At 43.4% G+C, this 17,207-nt stretch overlaps 1 protein-coding gene and 1 long non-coding RNA gene across 4 annotated transcripts; one reads left to right on the plus strand and one right to left on the minus strand.

Annotated features, from left to right (window-relative positions):
• Window positions 1-4,565: 4,565 nt before the first annotated feature.
• IL27 (interleukin 27) lies at window positions 4,566-10,655 on the minus strand. Of its 3 annotated transcripts, none has more exons than XM_081837331.1 (5): window positions 10,082-10,655; window positions 6,854-7,044; window positions 6,215-6,313; window positions 5,061-5,213; window positions 4,566-4,952 (listed from the first exon to the last, which is right to left on the minus strand). In XM_081837331.1, the coding sequence occupies exons 1-5, from the start codon at window positions 10,092-10,094 to the stop codon at window positions 4,722-4,724; spliced, it is 687 nt and encodes a 228-aa protein (XP_081693457.1). In that variant the 5' UTR covers window positions 10,095-10,655; the 3' UTR covers window positions 4,566-4,721. The 3 variants fall into 3 exon arrangements, with proteins under 3 accessions (XP_081693457.1, XP_081693456.1, XP_081693458.1); XM_081837330.1 differs by having other exon boundaries at window positions 5,049-5,213; window positions 10,082-10,653; XM_081837332.1 differs by lacking the exon at window positions 10,082-10,655 and adding an exon at window positions 7,477-7,745 and having other exon boundaries at window positions 5,049-5,213.
• Window positions 10,656-10,670: 15 nt separating this feature from the next.
• On the plus strand, window positions 10,671-16,803 carry LOC309327816. The gene is made up of 3 exons (XR_014150659.1): window positions 10,671-11,152; window positions 14,982-15,069; window positions 16,379-16,803. It is a non-coding gene; the product is annotated as an uncharacterized lncRNA (long non-coding RNA).
• Window positions 16,804-17,207: the final 404 nt, after the last annotated feature.

Genomic DNA, 17,207 nt, shown 5'->3' on the forward strand with positions numbered 1-17,207 from the left:
TCTTAGAACTCATCACAGAACCCACTTCTGTTGCCCATCTGTTTAGTCGAACACCGCCTGCTTCTGTCTCACTGCTCTGACCCAATCTTCCGCTCTCCTGCAGGCTGCTGCTGCGTTTAAGCTTTAAAAACAATGTTTGGACATTTGATTGTGTGTTTCCAGAATTGCACAAGGTTCAGGCCTTCTCTGAGAGAGCAACAATCAAATTATTTCAGCCCGTTTTTTCAGCAAGTCTGCTACATCAAATGCATAAAGTGGATGGAAGAGCTGCGTTCTCTTGCGGGGGAGGGGAACTGCATCATTTTTGGCTCTTTGCCTGTCAGCAGATGTGGAAGATACAGGGACCCTGTACCTCCAGCTAGCTGGCATCTCTCTTACCAGATCAGTCTCCATCACAGTACCGGTAATAGGTTTTTAAAAAAGAAATCTGAGTGAATGTCTCCTTCAGTTATGACATGCATGTTATGTATTTTTTATTTATATCTATATAAACACACACACACAGAGAGAGAGAGAGAGAGAGAGAGAGAGAGTATGCACGTGCAACACTTAATTCCACAGCCCATACATAAACTGCGGAATTACCTCCCTGCCAAGTTGCATCAAGTGGTATAAAAATGATAGAAAATAATTACAGTGGTACCTCAGGTTAAGTACTTAATTCGTTCTGGATGTCGGTACTTAATCTGAAACTGTTCTTAACCTGAAGCACCACTTTAGCTAATGGGGCCTTCTGCTGCTGCCGTGCTGCACAATTTTTGTTCTCATCCTGAAGCAAAGTTCTTAACCTGAAGCACTATTTCTGGGTTAGCGGAGTCTGTAACCTGAAGCGTCTGTAACCTGAGGTACCACTGTACCAACAATATGCAGAGAAGATCAGCAAAATTTAAAACAAATATTTAATTACAAAATCAGGATAGACTTTTTAAAATGAAGAAAGTTTTGGCAAACATCTATAGCAAGGGTGCTGTTATGGGGGGGTTATGGGGGGGTTGGCTTTTGCTGCCCAACTCCCCAGGGGACTGAGCCCCGTAAATCCATGATCAGAGATGAATGGATGGAGGCAAGATCCATAGAAAGCAAGGCAGATCCTAGGGGTAAATATAACAGCAAAAAATCTGAGTCTATTTAAGGATAACTATGAAAAATGTTGGTCTGAAATTAAGAGAGACTTGGACAGTTGGACAAAATTGAAGCTTTCTTTGTTAGGCCGAATTGCTGCTATTAAGATGAATGTATTGCCAAAAATGTTGTTTTTGTTTCAAACATTACAGATTGTGGACAAGACGGAGTGCTTCCGGAAGTGGCAGAAATATATTTCTAAATTTGTCTGGCAGGGCAAAAAGCCCAGAATTAAGTTTAAGATATTAACTGACGCGAAAGAAAGAGGGGGCTTTGCCCTGCCAGACTTAAAGTTGTATTATGAAGCCGCAGCTTTCTGCTGGCTAAAAGACTGGCTACTTCTCGAAGACACTGACGTACTGGATTTGGAAGGTTTCAACAATGCTTTTGGTTGGCATGCATACTTATGGTACGACAAGGTTAAGATCAATAAGGCCTTTAAGAACCATATTGTTAGGAAAGCAGTATTTAATGTCTGGACAAAATACAAAGACTTATTGGAAAACAAGACTCCGAGGTGGCTTTCGCCTCTGGAAGCTAAGGCCCGAAAAAGACCCAATATGGAGGCCAAATGGCCAAAATATTGGGAAATATTAGAAAAAGATGGAGACAATTGGAAATTGCAGAGTTTGGAGAAAATGAAGGATAAAGTGCGAGACTGGTTACATTACGCTCAGATTAAAGAAGTCTTTAAAAATGACAAAAAGTTAGGGTTCCAGGTGGAGAAATCGAAGTTAGAAACAGAATTGTTAGAACCAAAGACGAAGGTACTATCTAGAATGTATAACTTGCTGTTAAAATGGAATACACAAGACGAAATGGTTAAATCGGCTATGATAAAGTGGGCACAGGACATTGGGCATAACATTATGTTTGAGGACTGGGAAAGGTTGTGGACCATTGGGCTGAACTTCACCGCATGTAATGCTCTGAAGGAAAATGTAATGAAAATGATATATAGATGGTACATGACCCCAGTTAAACTTGTCAAAATATACCATTCGTCTGATAATAAATGTTGGAAATGTAAAGAAAATGAAGGAACATTTTTTCACCTCTGGTGGACATGCCCTAAGGTGAAGGCCTTCTGGGAAATGATATATAATGAGCTGAAAAAGGTATTTAAGTATACCTTCACTAAGAAACCAGAGGCCTTCCTTCTGGGTATTGTCGGCCAGAAGGTGCTAAAGAAGGACCGAACATTTTTTATGTATGCAACAACGGCAGCAAGCATACTCATCGCTAAAAACTGGAAAACTCAAGATCTACCCACACTGGAAGAGTGGCAGATGCAGCTGATGGACTATATGCAACTGGCCGAGATGACTGGCAGAATCCGAGACCTGGGAGAAGAGAGGATTGAGGAAGACTGGAAGAAATTTAAGACGTATTTACAAAAACATTGTAATTTGGTTGAATGTTAAGAAGGATGCTAGATTATAAAAAATTGGCCACCACTAAATCAGATTTGAATTTGATGATAAGTGAGATTAAAGAAAACATAATTTTTTGGGAGAATTGCTAGATTATATTTAAATGAGTGGATATAAGATCGTAAACAAGTTGATAATTTGCTTGGAAAAACCTTTTAACGATGTAAATGGGAGCGGGAGACGTGAGGGAGTCCAAAGAAGTGATGAAATCATGTTATGATATAAGTAAGGTTGTTTATTATTTGTGCATTTGTATTCAAAAACTTTAATAAATATTTATATAAAAAAAAAGAAAGCAAGGCAGATCTTTATTTTTCTGCTGCAACAGAGTTCCCTCCCCTCCTTACAAGAGGTAGGAGAGACCCAGAACAATGGTGCACAAGCCCCTATAAAGACTTTTGAAATTGCCCACCCTGTAACCCAAGACCACCCCCCAAAACATCATACATACATCACAGAAGGAGGCAGACTCCAGCAGAATTCTGAGAGTGTTGCTTCTCTCCTGTCTGACAGGATACCTGACAATGCCTCACTTGACTGCATTTTCTGGGTAGCCTGGCCATTCCTTTGAGATGGTAAATACCATATTTTTCCGTGTATAACACGCCCACAAGTATACGACACCCCCTATTTTGGGGGACTCAAAATTAAGAAAATGGGGGGGGGGGTGATTGCCCAGAGTATGGTACTTTAGTTCTTGAATCTCTTACACATATTGATGGTTTACTCAGCTTAACAGATACTTGCCAGACTGTATTTGCAGGGAGGTGTAAGCCCCTACAGTCCAAAGACATTTGGAAAGCTTTTCCCATTTCCTTCTTCCTTGCAGAGAAATATTTGAGGTCAATTTGGAGAGAGTCAAAATGGCTTTCAGACACGTGGTTTATACACTTACGTATGTGTTTGCGTTTACATTTATGAACATTTGTTCTATATTTGAGACCTTAGAATTCTTATAACAGTGCCTAATGTTAATCATGAGGCAGAGCATTTGGTCCATCTAGATGCCTATGTTCATAGAATCATACAGTAGAGTTGGAAGGGACCAGGAGGATCATCTAGTCCAGGGGTTGTCCACCTGGTCCCTACCACCCACTAGTGAGCGTTTCAGGATTCTAGGTGAATGGTAGGGAGTTCTATGGCACAAGCTGAATCCTCCTTCCATCGAGCACTGGTGGGGAGTAAGGAAATTTTACCATCAAGAAAGATGTATTAGTGGGCAGTAGGTATAAAAAGGTTGACTACCCCTGATCTTTCTGCTAACCAAGCAGTTTGAAAGCATGTCAAAGGGCAAGTAGATAAATAGGTACCGCTCCGGCAGGAAGGTAAACGGTGTTTCCATACGCTGCTCTGGTTCGCCAGAAGCGGCTTTGTCACACTGGCCACATGACCTGGAAGCTGTCTGCGGACAAACGCCGGCTCCCTCAGCCACTAAAGCGAGATGAGCGCCGCAACCCTAGAGTCGTCCGTGACTGGACCTAATGGTCAGGGGTCCCTTTACCTTTTACCCCTGATCTAGTCCTACCTCCTATGCAGCTGGGGATCGAACCTGCAACCTTGGCATCATCAGCACCATGCTCCACCAACTGAGTTATATTGTTTGTCAGTGCCTCTTCGGATTTTCAGACAAGAATCTTTCCCTGCCACCCACTCCTGTTCCTTGCACTGTTGGGAGCTCGGCACTTCCTCCTGCTCCTCCACTGCTGCATACGCCCCCCCCCTCTGCCCCCAACCCCTGCTGCAGCCACATGCACCCGGAGTGGCTGTGGCGAGGAGGCACAGTATTCTTTGCAGAGAAGCCACCATGGGATTTAAAAGTGTGGTGCATATGCTGCCCAGATCAGCAGAAAGCCGGCTGCCTAAGGCAGGTTTAGAATTGCCTGTCAAACATTCCTAGCTTTGCTTTCTCTTTCACTCTTTCTTATCTCTTTCCCAAGAAAAGCGCCTTTGCTGAACTGAAACAACAGTTTCCATAAATGGTCACAGCAGTGTTGGTTTTATTGAAAAAAAATAAGTTAAAAATACAAAATATAAACATTTAGAAAAAAAATAAATACTTATAAATTAAATATTTTAAGATAATTGGTAAATCCATAAATTACAGTACGGGAGGTGTTGTGGTCTGGATGCCAGGATGCCAGCATTCTCTGACAGCGGATTGGGGATCTAGGCTGGGAGTGGTGGAGATTTGGAAGCCTTGGAAAAGGAAGTGTCTTTAGCCACCAGAGTCCTCAGCAGCGAGAATTCCCTTGTGACCCGGCATAGGAAACTGTTGAGGGAGCGCAAGATGACAAATACTTCCTGGCGATTCCTCCACCAACTCCGGTGCTGAAGAATTCGAAGGGGCTTGAGTGTTGGCTCAGGCTCGTTTTCAATCGGCAGGCCCCAAAGCAAAATCTACAGGGAGAATCAAGGAAAGGTGTTAAAACAGCACAAAAGATAAAGGACGCCTTTGCCCCACCTAGCTGTGTCCCAAAGGGCAGGAAGACCTACCTGATAACTCACGTGATGGTCCAGGTCTCGGAGGGAAAGACTGATGTCTTCAAAGTTAGATAGGAATTTAGAGTCTTCTTTGGTGGCCTCGTGGTCCCTCAGCTGTTGTGCCAAACCCTGATAAAATGGCAGCATCTTGGACATGTAGGTCAGGCGCTTGGCATCCTGGGGAAATGGCAGGATTAGGAATCAAACCAGTCAAGAGCACCCAGGTGCCCTGCCTCTTCCCTCCCTGCCTTTGAGATGTGGAAAGAAACCCTGGCGAAAGCAGGCAGCTATGGAGTGTCCCAAAGCTCTGCCAAAACTTCCCATCCAAAATACTAATCATTGATTAAGGCCCAAACTACATGTTAATCTGGGAAATTGATAATGGTTAGCCTACTTCAAAACAAATAACAAATTGCAGCCTACAGAAAGAGGCGTCTAATTAATCTGGTCAAGGAGATAACTTAGGGTAAGAGTGTTTAACCTTCTTCCTAACACCAGTTCCCCAATCTATATTGCTCCCACTCAAGTTGATCAACAACAACAACAACAACAACAACAACATTATTTATACCCTGCCCATCTGACTGAGTTGTCCAGCCACTCTGGGTGGCATCCATCATAATATAAAAACACAACTAAACATCAAGCAATAAAAACTTCTTGATACAGCGCTGCCTTCAGATTGTCTTCAGAAAGCCATATAGTTGTTTATTTGTTTGCCCTCTGATGGGAAGGTGTTCCACAGGGTGGGTGCCACTACCGAGAAGGCCCTCTGCCTGGTTCCCTGTAACCTTACTTTCCAAGATTCTGTGGGGGAAGCCACGACCGCGAATCTGCCTCCAGGTGACCTCACCTTCAGAGGCAAGGTCAGTGGGTCCTGGAGGGAGAGGACCTTTTCACTGGTGACACCTCAGTGACGGAATTCCCTCTCCTTATCAGCTCACCCAAAGCCAACATTTCATATCTTTTAGGCACCAGGTAGCAAAACATTTTGTTTGCTTTATCAGGCTTTTGGTGGCATTGAGTAGTTCACAAGGGCTTTTACCGCCTCTTGTAGAGACTGACAATGTTGTTAAACACAATTTATGTTGTTACTTGCTTTCTATCATCATTTTAAGCCATACTCTGAGGGCATGAAAAGCAGGATAGGAATTTTTCAAATAAATAATTATTCTTACTGAAAGAGAAAGCCACGTGCGGAGATCAAGGCTGACTGAGGGAAGCTGCCCTGAGCTTCGTACAGAAGTGGGCTGCACTCCAGACAGACGTTCAGAGAGCTGGAAAGAAAGAAAGAAAACACCAAGACTCTAGGTGGGGTTGCCAACTTTTCAACCAGCTGCTGCGAATGTGCCTTAAGAAATATACCTTACTTGAGATGGGGGAAGAGACAGAAGCAAGTTATTCAAATTTATTTATTATGTTATTTCCACTTTTCCTCCAAATTTGCTGAGAGTTGTAAAAAATTATTCCATTATAATGTTAGCAGGAACTACCAAAAATAAATTTAACTATTGCTCATAAAGTTACTAATTTTATACTGCGCCTTCATAGATAACAGATTGATTATTGTTTGATCCCATCAGCAATAAGTAAGGACACAGAATTTTCCAGGTTTTCAGTTTTCCACTACTATTCATGTGTCAGAACCTTCAGATATCCCCATCAACCATTGCATGATTAATTGGATAAACAGCGAAAGGGGAAAGAACTAATTAACTAAGAAGCTGTTAGCTTTCCCTTCCAGAAACCAGCCAGTTCCTATCCCAAGGCCCATCACACTGTGTGCGCAGAGGAGTTAGAAAGACGAGTAGACTTACGAAGCGACGTGAAATATTCTGTATTTTGCAGAGAAGTTGCCGGGAGTGTCTTAAGCTAATGCCAAATTCTTTCTGCAGAGTCAGCCGCCACTGTGGAATGAGACTGGAGCCATTCTCTTCCTGAAGCCCAGCCATGGTGGCAGCAATGAAAAGGTCAACATTGAGGACAGCTTGGAGAAGGAGTGTTGCACCTAGACAGTTGTGGGGAGAAGGGAAAGGTGGTGCCATTACATGGGAAAGGCAGCAAATTTGTTGAGCTGGATACCTGTTGATCTTGGGACAATAATTCAGAGCTAGGGTTGTGGTGGGATAAGCCTCAGTTTGTCCATAGGGAGCAATGGGTGGTACCATCAGGGTACAACTTTGAGGCAGATATCTGCGGGAATGTTCAGGGATGAAGGAGAGGATATATTGTCTGATTATATCCTTATCCAACTTGTGCTAACAAGTTCCCAATTTCTGCAGAGTAAAACATTCCCCTTTATCTTAAGTTTGCAATGGCAGCGTTTGCTCAGGCTCGCTTAAGTCTCTATAATAACTACTCTGGTAATTTCCCCTTATTCCCTCTTAAAATAGAAGACATGACACAGTCCTTTACAAAAGTATAAAAAGAGTTTACTTACATTCTGTTTACAATCAGATCCCAGAAGGCAGACTTAAGCTTAGTGAAGTAATATACATTTGGAGTCTATCTCTTAAGAAGATAGTCCCTTTGTCCTCTCTTGGCTGGGAGCCAAGAGGACATCTTGCACTCAGGAGATGTTGTTCCTTCGATGCATGTGGTGAAAGAGAGAGAGATGGCTGCCCTGTCCTGTGGTTTTATCATTACCTGCACAGGTGAGGCCACACCCACCTCTAGTCACATGTGGAGGAAATCTGTCCCAGCCCAGAGGGAAACAGGAAGTTTACCTGCTGGCTGGACAAACATCCCTCCCCATTTCTAAACATGTACACTCAGGAATGTTGTACTTGACTGCTCTTGTGTTTCACATCCCACAATATCTAGAGCCACTTTGGCAGAATGAGCAGGAAAGTCTACAAATGCAGTGCAGCTTACCATGTTTTGAATACACAGCAGTACCATCGAAAGAGTCCTGCCCCGCTCAACCATTCAACCCAGAGTCAAAAATTACCGAACAGCACCACTGATTAAAACAACACCATCATTTCGGCTCCTACGATTCCTGTCACAGGACCTTAGCAAACACACGTGCTCCCAAATTTGGTTTGCAGGCCTGTCACACAGCGTGACCTCACCATCTGGAGAGGGGAAACCCATGTGAGGGGAATTTCGCTGGCCACTTTGAGGTTTTTTCAGTAGATTTGGAGGTTATGTTTACCAGTAAGGGAAAGCATGGAATGGCGAGCCATTGATCCCTCAGACCTAAACAACCCCAGAGATTTGTTTTCAAGACAAAATAGAACAGCGTCCCAGGCTCATTTAGAGTACAGGTGGGGAACCTTTGGCCAACGGTCAGAGATGATGGAGTTGTAGTCCAGGAAGATCTGAGGGGCCACCGGATTCCCAAACCTGGACTACAGTGTATTGAATCTATCAACAAAGGTGTCTAGAAGTGGTCCAGGGCATGTTGGTACATAAAGTAGAAATTCCAAATGCCTGGGGTGGCCAGTAATACATGGCCAAAAATAAAGGGGTGAAAGGTTACACCAGTTTGCTTAATATTTGCATATGGTAATTTATATGTATAGTTACAGAACTGGACTTAGGCTGGACAGTCCTCAAATATGGAATACCTTCAAACAGAGGACTGTCTGACAGCCCTTCACAATAGAGGACTGCGAAGTAGGACACACATGGCTATCCTACAAATAGCCCTCCCCTCATCCCTCAGAGCAGTGGTTCCCAAACTTTTTTGAGGAACCCTCCTTACTTCTATAAACTCCTCCCCACTGCCCCCTACCCTATAAAAAGCATTATTCAGAATAGTGCTTTGCTAGGCCCACTAAGGAAGATCATAACACAATAAAATTCAAAATAGTAACAAACAATTACACATTTATTCAAAATCCAGTTAGAACTATTTCATGTAATTAATTCAACAAAACTGATGAGCTTGATCCAGTGATACCAGCTTTTCAAAGCTTCACAGTCAGTTACACCTCCAGCAAGGTAACGGTAATGGTAAAGGACCCCTGGATGGTTAAATCCAGTCAAAGGCGACAATGGGGTTGTGGCGCTTATCTCGCTTTTAGGCTGAGGGAGCCAGCATTTGTCCTAAGACAGCTTTCAGGGTCATGTGGTCAGTATGACCAAACCGCTTTTGGTGCAACGGGACACCGTGATGGGTGCTAGAGTGCATGAAAATGCCATTTACCTTCCTGCCACAATGGTACCTATTTACTGTATCTACTTGCATTGGTATGCTGTTGAATAGCTAGGTTGGCAAGAGCTGGGACAGAGCAATGGGAGCTCACCCCATTACACAGATTCGACCCAAAAGGGTCAGTGGTTTAGACCACAGCACCACCTGCTCCCCTCACACCTCCAGCACCCCCTGCTGTCCCCTTGTCTCTTAGCACCCCAGGTAATACTATCTACTTTAGGAACCTCTGTTCCAGAGCAAAATATAAGCCGTTTGTTTTGTTATGACTGCTTATGCCCCCTTCCCTCTCTGCCATGAAACTTGAGAATTGATATTCATGAAGGCCTCTTGAGCAGTTTCACACCCAAGGGGGAGCCAAACTCAAATTTGCTTAACACGGCCACTCACTAGCTATTTAAAGCACATTAGTGCTGCTTTAAGAGTCATGGCTTCTCCCAAGAATCTTGAGAACTGTAATTTACCCTTCACAGAACTATAGTGTCCAGAATCCTTAACAAACTACAGTTCCCCGAGATTCTTTGGAGAATACATGATAGTCGAAGTGGTACGAAACTGCTTTAAAGGCATGGTGCGTCTGTGACCCACATCCAAGTTACATAGCCATTTGCCTTCAGGCTCCAATGCAAAGGGTCTCAAAGTGGAGGCTTCTCCATTAGTAGTACTATAAAACCTGCCACCTGAGTTGCTTTGCCTCACCCTAACTAATGCTAGAGCCGGCCCTGGCAAGCCTCTTCCTGACACTGACACAGTCAGCCTTCGTGTCTCATCCCTTGCCTGCACTACACAGTGCCCCAATAAATCTCACCCTGGACTATCTTCAGGACCGAAGCAAGGAAAAGCTAGAAATATAAAGAAATATCACAAATAATTTCTCATTTCTTACCACACAGACGCATCTTGAGAATCTCTGATTAGTGGGGTATCTGCCTGTCTGTCCAAGAAGGCAATGTTTGATCCTACAGCCCATCTTGGGGGCCTTTTTATGTCCACTGGCTTTCATTTTCATTTGGACCTGTAATGTCCAAGATTACAAAGGGTGCTCTTTTCAAAGAGGCAAAACAATCTGATTTCTGGAACTGCGTCTTTCACCTCTATGGTAGCTTCTCTCTGCTGTAGTTTCGGGGGGAGGGAGTAGCAAGGGATTGGAGCGGCCAGGGTGCTTGCTCAGCTTCCTCTTTTCTTGTGGGGGGGGGGAGAAACCGCTTGAAAAGAGGATTTCTTCAGCTGACCATGTGACACAGGATGCCCTCTCATCTTGGGGAACCCTCTCATTCAGCCTGGGGCTTTTTCAACACCACCAACGTACTCAATTTCTGGTCTCTGTTGATGTTTCTCACCCTCCTCCCAGCAAAATCCAAGCAGAGAACACTATTAAAAATTGTCTCATCATAAAATACACCGCAGTATTTGGAATAAGGGAATAGAAAGTCATCCCCAAATGCTAGCTCTGCATGTTACATTGAATACGCTGCCCCTCACTGGCAAACCCTTGCCCATCTCTGTTTGACAAAGGTCTGCCTTAGTATTGCACATTTCACTGTTGTCAGGGAGTTTACTATACAGGTGACTCTCCGCTTATGTGGGGGTTATGGTTCCAGGGATAGCACCTGGACAACTGACAACCATTTTGCGTGAGACAATAAGGTGACAACATCCCCCCTATCATTGGCCTCCTGCTCCTTTTCAATAACCAAGCAGCCACCTCCTTCTCCTTGGTCTTCCAGGAACAAGAGTGAGGCAGGGCACAGGAGTGGCTTCAAGACGGCTGCTTGACAGCAAGGTCAGCCATTGGTACATGTACCTAGTGCTGTCTACTCTGACTAATAAGAGTTCTGCTCAATCAGACCAAAGGCCTAACTTATTTTCCCACAGTGGCTAATCAGATCACTAGCAAGACGTGTGTGCAATAGCCCTCCGTCAGTTGCTTTTCGGAGGCATGGTATTGATAATGGAGGTAATTACTATTATTGTTGCTATTTTGACACTAGGGCTGGGCGATATATCGATATATCGAACAAAACCGCTTTGAAGTCTATATTGGTTTCATAATTTTTCACCTGGCAATATATTGCAAATCATGATGTGTGGTAAAGCTGGGCCATATATCATCCAAAACCAGTTTGAAGTCCATGTTGTGATATCGGTTTCATATTTTTTTGACCTGGCAATACATTACGAATCATGGTGTGCCCATGTGCTATGCAAAAATCCCAATGCAGGGAAAACCATAAAGCCAACCAATGCCTCTACATAGCTCCATACTTATTTCAGAAATCATTATATATCAGTATATTGAGATGTTTAGTTGGTGGTATATCACAATCTTAAAAACCAGATATCGCCCAGCCCTGTCACCCTAAGGTTCCAGAGCAGGTCACAACCAATTGAAATACGATACAGTGGTACCTCGGGTTAAGAACCTAATTCGTTCTGGAGGTCCGTCCTTAACCTGAAACTGTTCTTAACCTGAAGTACCACTTTAGCTAATGGGGCCTCCCAATGCCACTGCTGCTGCGCAATTTCTGTTCTCATCCTGAGGTAAAGTTCTTAACCTGAGGTATTACTTCTGGGTTAGTGGAGTCTGTAGGCTGAAGCGTCTGTAACCTGAGGTACCACTGTATTAAAATCAGTTAAAGACAAATTACAATCACAATGATAGGGCTGCGCAAGGAAGGCCGGCCTGCCACGAGGCACAGTGAGGAGGCTGCTTTGGGTGGCACAACCCCATGAGGTGGTACCATGCGACCAAGGTAAGAGAGGCTCAGGTGAGGTGGGTGGGCTTCAGTGGCGAGACAGGACAGGCTGCCCCTGAGGGTGGGTGCTAAAAGTATTCATATCAAGGGTCTAATAGCAAAAGACTAGTGGTAATGGATAGCCTTGTCCTCCATGAATTTGTCTAATCCTTTTATTAAGTTATCCTCTACATGGGGCTACCTTTGAAGGTGACCCAGAAACTACTACTAATCCAGAATACGGCAGCCAGACTGGTAAGTGGGAGCTGCCATCGAAACCACATAACACAGATCTTGAAAGACCTACATTGGCTCCCAGTACGTTTCTGAGCACAGTTCAAAGTGTTGGTGCTGACGTTTAAAGCCCTAAATGGCCTCGGCCCAGTATACCTGAAGGAGCGTCTCCACCCCCATTGTTCAGCCCAGACACTGAGGTCCAGCGCCCCTTTGCTGGAGAAGTCCCAAAGTTCTGCAAATGCATTTACATAAAAGAGTGTTGCTAATGTTGCAAATGCAGAAATCCAAACATTTGCTCACAGACCAAGACTTGGTGTACAAACGTGGGTGTTCTGGCCACAACGGAAAGAAGTATGTTCGTTCCATGAGAAAAACAGGGCCAGGAAGTTGAATTATAGGAACTCTGAAGAATCAAAGCACGTCTTCCCTTGTATGCAAATTCTATTCTCGTTCAGTGTCTCTCTCACACCATCAGCGTCTAGTTTAGGTGGTTGTGGAGAGAGTATTCAGAAGGCTAGCCACTGAGAGCATTTGGCCAACTTCTCTAGCAAAATGAAGGCAACTGTACTAGGATTACTTTTACGGCAGCAAGTGGTTGTAGTCCTGTCTTGGCTCCATTAACTTGCTCCTGTCCAAACATCCAAATTCACCACATGGTCCATTTCTGAGCTACTCGCTATGTGTGTCTTATTTAAAAATAATAATAAATCTCTGCCATATATCTCACATATTTTGCACACATCTCAAGAGGTTCTGTCATTCAGGCTGCAACCCCAGGCACACTTTGGCCATGTACACACTCCAGTTTACTCTGCATCCCATGCACTCCCATCACTGGTATGGTACACACAACGTTAGCCACTATCCACACATATCTTGTCGTTTGTTGAAAAATGCTGCATTTGGATATGTTCAAAAGACCTTTGATCTGGTTTGAAAATGTAAGCCATGGGAAGACAACTACAGCCCCTCTTTGCCCACTAATGTGGACAGATAGCAGGTGACTTAGAAACAAATTCAGCCATACTCATGTGTACAACAGCATGCATATGTGATTCAAAACACAGCAAAATCCAACGACCTTGCTGCATTTTAAGCCAGGAATGTGAACACAGGCCTGGTTGGCAGTAAGCCTAGAGATGGATGGATCAGTCTGTTCCCAGTCTATGTCTGTTCTCACCTGACTCTGCAGTAATCTGAAAATCTGATTCAATATTAATCACCAAAATCACATTTAAATATATATAAATGTGTCTTTAAATACATATTCTGTGGCAATGTGCACATTTCTAAAAAGAAAAAGAAAAAGTTTATCCTATAAGCATTCTTAATACATATTGCTACTTTTTTGAAATGTGCAGTAAAACACAAATTTTAAAGGATAACTATATTTCAGTCTACATATGAGTCTGGTAAGTGTGGATCAGGCAAATTTCACATCAAATTAACAGCAACTAGAGGTGCCAGGTTGCCCCCAAGATTGGGGAGGCTCCCAGTGTGCATTGCACACATATGACATCACACACGCAGCACACGACAACATAAACATCCCCCGATGCCGTGTAGGCTGGTGCAGCCTTCTGAGACGTCATGCAAATATTGAAGGGGCCTAAGACACCTCGGCCTCCTAGAGTTGGCATGCCTGACAGCAACTGAATTCCACAAGAGGAAGTTGTTCGTGAATAAGCATGCAGAGTATTGGATTTGTGTTTCTCAAAAGTATTCTGTTACATTGTGAAGACAACTGGTGCAGCAACAAAACTTCTAGCTCATTTGCAAGGTCTGGTATGGTTCCAAATTGGATGGCGGACTGCATGTTGAGATTCCTACCCCCAGAGGCCAGGTTACGGTATTCATCTCTGCAAGTGGATTAAATGTCTCAAGCAATTGCAACAATAGTACCACCAACTACACCACTTGTAGCAGCTGGCTGAGAACCAGTCTCCATGTGACAATAAATGTGTCACTTGAATTTACATTTGTATTTTACAGCTGCTACCAGGGGTAGAGTGGGATAGTTTTTAATCAGGGTGGGCAAGTTTATGCCATGGGTAGGCAAACTAAGGCCAGGGGGCCGGATCCGGCCCAATCACCTTCTAAATCTGGCCCACAGATGGTCTGGGAATCAGCGTGATTTTACATGAGTAGAATGTGTCCTTTTATTTAAAATGCATCTCTGGGTTACTTGTGGAGCCTGCCTGGTGTTTTTACATTAATAGAATGTGTGCTTTTATTTAAAATGCATCTCTGGGTTATTTGTGGGGCATAGGAATTCGTTCTTTTCTTTTTTCAAAATATAGTCCGCCCCCGCCCCACAAGGTCTGAGGGACAGTGGACCAGCCCCCTGCTGAAAAAGTTTGCTGACCCCTGGTTTATGCATTTTCGTTCCCACTGCAGTCCCAACAATATTTGCCCCCTTGAAGCTGCTGTTTGCGCCAGAAGTGAGGCTTCCATTATTGCCAGTGGGAGCTTCTCCCAGTGTAAGGCAAATTGCCGCTGAGGAGTGGCAACATGAGAACGGGCCTTTTCTGTGGTGGCTTCCAGTTTGTGGGATGCTCTCCACAGGGAGGCTTGCCTGGAGCCTTCATTACATATATTTAAGCACCAGGTGAAAACTTTTCTCTATAACCAGGCCTTTGGCTAATTAAGCAATATACCGGTATGTCCTTTTAAATGTGTTTGTGGGAGCATGGGTTTTTTTTGTATTCTGTGTTATCATTTTGTATTTTTATGTTGTAAACGGCTCTGTGATCTTCAGATGAAGGGAAGTACACAAATTCACTAAATAATAATAATATTTTTTCATGGTTTTAGCCTATGGCCTGGAGATGGCTGCTGTTAACAAATAACCCTTTTTTACATGATAAGCGCAGAGGAGGTTGATTTGCTGTAATCATCTCTTGTAGGTGTATAATGATTATTTTTATAACTTGTGGCTAGAGCTTTTGGTTTTGAAGCAGCAAAAAACCAGTTCCTGTTCTCTGCTGAGTCACAGTGTAAGAGTCACTGATAAATACCTAGCTAGTCACGTTTTCTTGAAAACAGGCACAGTTTCTTTATGACTATTTGTGTTACATTTGGAGCCCCACTCTTCCTCAAAAGAGAAAGACGCATGCCCCACATTCCCTTCTATCCTGGGAGATGGATTGGGATGAGAGGCTGGCATGATGTAATCTCATGAGCTTTGTGAATGAGCAGACATTTGAACCCAGGTCTCCTTGGGCTGTGCCCATGACTCTAGCCACTAGACTGGAACCAACTAAATCAACTTAACCAGGTAACTTTAGTTCCCACTGAAAGCAATGGGACTAAAACTAAGTCATGACTAACCTACTCCATTGATTTCAGTGGGGCCTAAGTTCAGTTAAGTTCCATTTTCCATCCTCCTGGCATGCAGTCTTTACAAAGACCTGAGGAACAAGATTATCACCCCTCTCTTATTGTCCATTCTGGGTCACCCAACCACTGCCAGTGTGGTGTAGTGGTTAAGAGCGGTAGTCTCGTAATCTGGGGAACCGGGTTCGCATCTCCGCTCCTCCACATGCAGCTGCTGGGTGACCTTGGGCCAGTCACACTTCTCTGAAGTCTCTCAGCCCCACTCACCTCACAGAGTGTTTGTTGTGGGGGAGGAAGGGAAAGGAGAATGTTGGCCGCTTTGAGACTCCTTAAAGGGAGTGAAAGGCAGGATATCAAATCCAAACTCTTCTTCTTCTGCCACAGTGTCTTTTCTCCTGGCAGATCAAGAGGAGCAGATGACTGTAAAGGTTGCAAGGTTTCTAGCTGGGGCAATCAGAATAAGGTCCACTATTTGATTGCTGATTCATGACCCTAAACTGTGTTTTATATAATTGACTTTTTATTTTGTTCTGTGTACATCCCAATGTTCTTTTGTTGCTATGGCCGATGGCTGACGCAAATAGAGTTTCATTCATTCAGCTGGATCCAGCCCAGTGAATTTAGAGTGGATAGTGACCCTTGAGATCATCCATAGTTCAAACAGCTGCTCCGTGTAGAATCCCCAGTGCAGGATGGGACTATGGCATTGCTGACCACAGGCCACCCAGCCCAGTGATCAGCATCATCTGCCCCTTAGTTTTCAATGGCTTATCTGAACAGAAAGGTTTTTGGCCTGCTGGCAGAAGGATAGCAAAGAGAGAACGAATTTTAAAAAATGTTTAAAATAACTTTTTCTTTAAAAAAAACCCCCAAAGCCTTTATTTAAGGTGCCAAAATCCCAATGGAGCAGAAAAGACTATGTATGAGACCACAGCTGCATGGATATTATTGGACCAGAGATGGAAAGAGGACAGTCCTGACCAGAGAAGAATGGCAGATCAAGTTGATGGATTATGCTGAAATGGCAAAAATGACCGGAAGAATCAGAAATCAGGAAGACCAAAACTTCAATAGGGAATGGGGGAAATTTATAATTTACCTTAAAAACCATTGTAAACAGTTTAAATTGTTGATAGGATTTGAATAACAGTTGTAGTTTAATGGTGAATTTTGGATATAATGGAGATGTAAAAGATTTGGATTACTATGCAAGATGCAGGAGGAAATTATTAATAACAGGACCTACAAAGGGGAGGAGGGAAGTCCAGGAGATTCTTTGGAATCTTGTTTTTATGTTATATGTTGTATGTTTGTGATGGTAAAATCTTAATTTGAAAAGCCAAATAAATAATTGTTTATTTTTTAAAAAAAAAGGATAACAAAGAGGGAGCCAATCTAACCTTTATTGTGAGGGAGTTTCACAATACTGGAGCCAATCTAACCTTTATTGTGAGGGAGTTTCACAATACTGGAGCAGAAAAGGCTCTCTTGTGTCACCACTAAGTTTGCTTCTTAGGGTTATGTTTATGAGGATTATGGCATAAACTTTTGTAGACTCATGACCACTTCCTCAGCTTTCCTAAGGTGTGTGTCTGTGTGTGTATCCATATAAATTGTATGCTACGCAATGAATGAATGGCAATGAGATGCAAAAGAACAAAAACAAAACCTCCAATCAGTCCGTGATAATTAAATATATGTTAA

Source organism: Podarcis erhardii (assembly GCF_964252035.2).
Source record: "Podarcis erhardii genome assembly, chromosome: 13".
Taxonomy (NCBI): domain Eukaryota; kingdom Metazoa; phylum Chordata; class Lepidosauria; order Squamata; family Lacertidae; genus Podarcis; species Podarcis erhardii.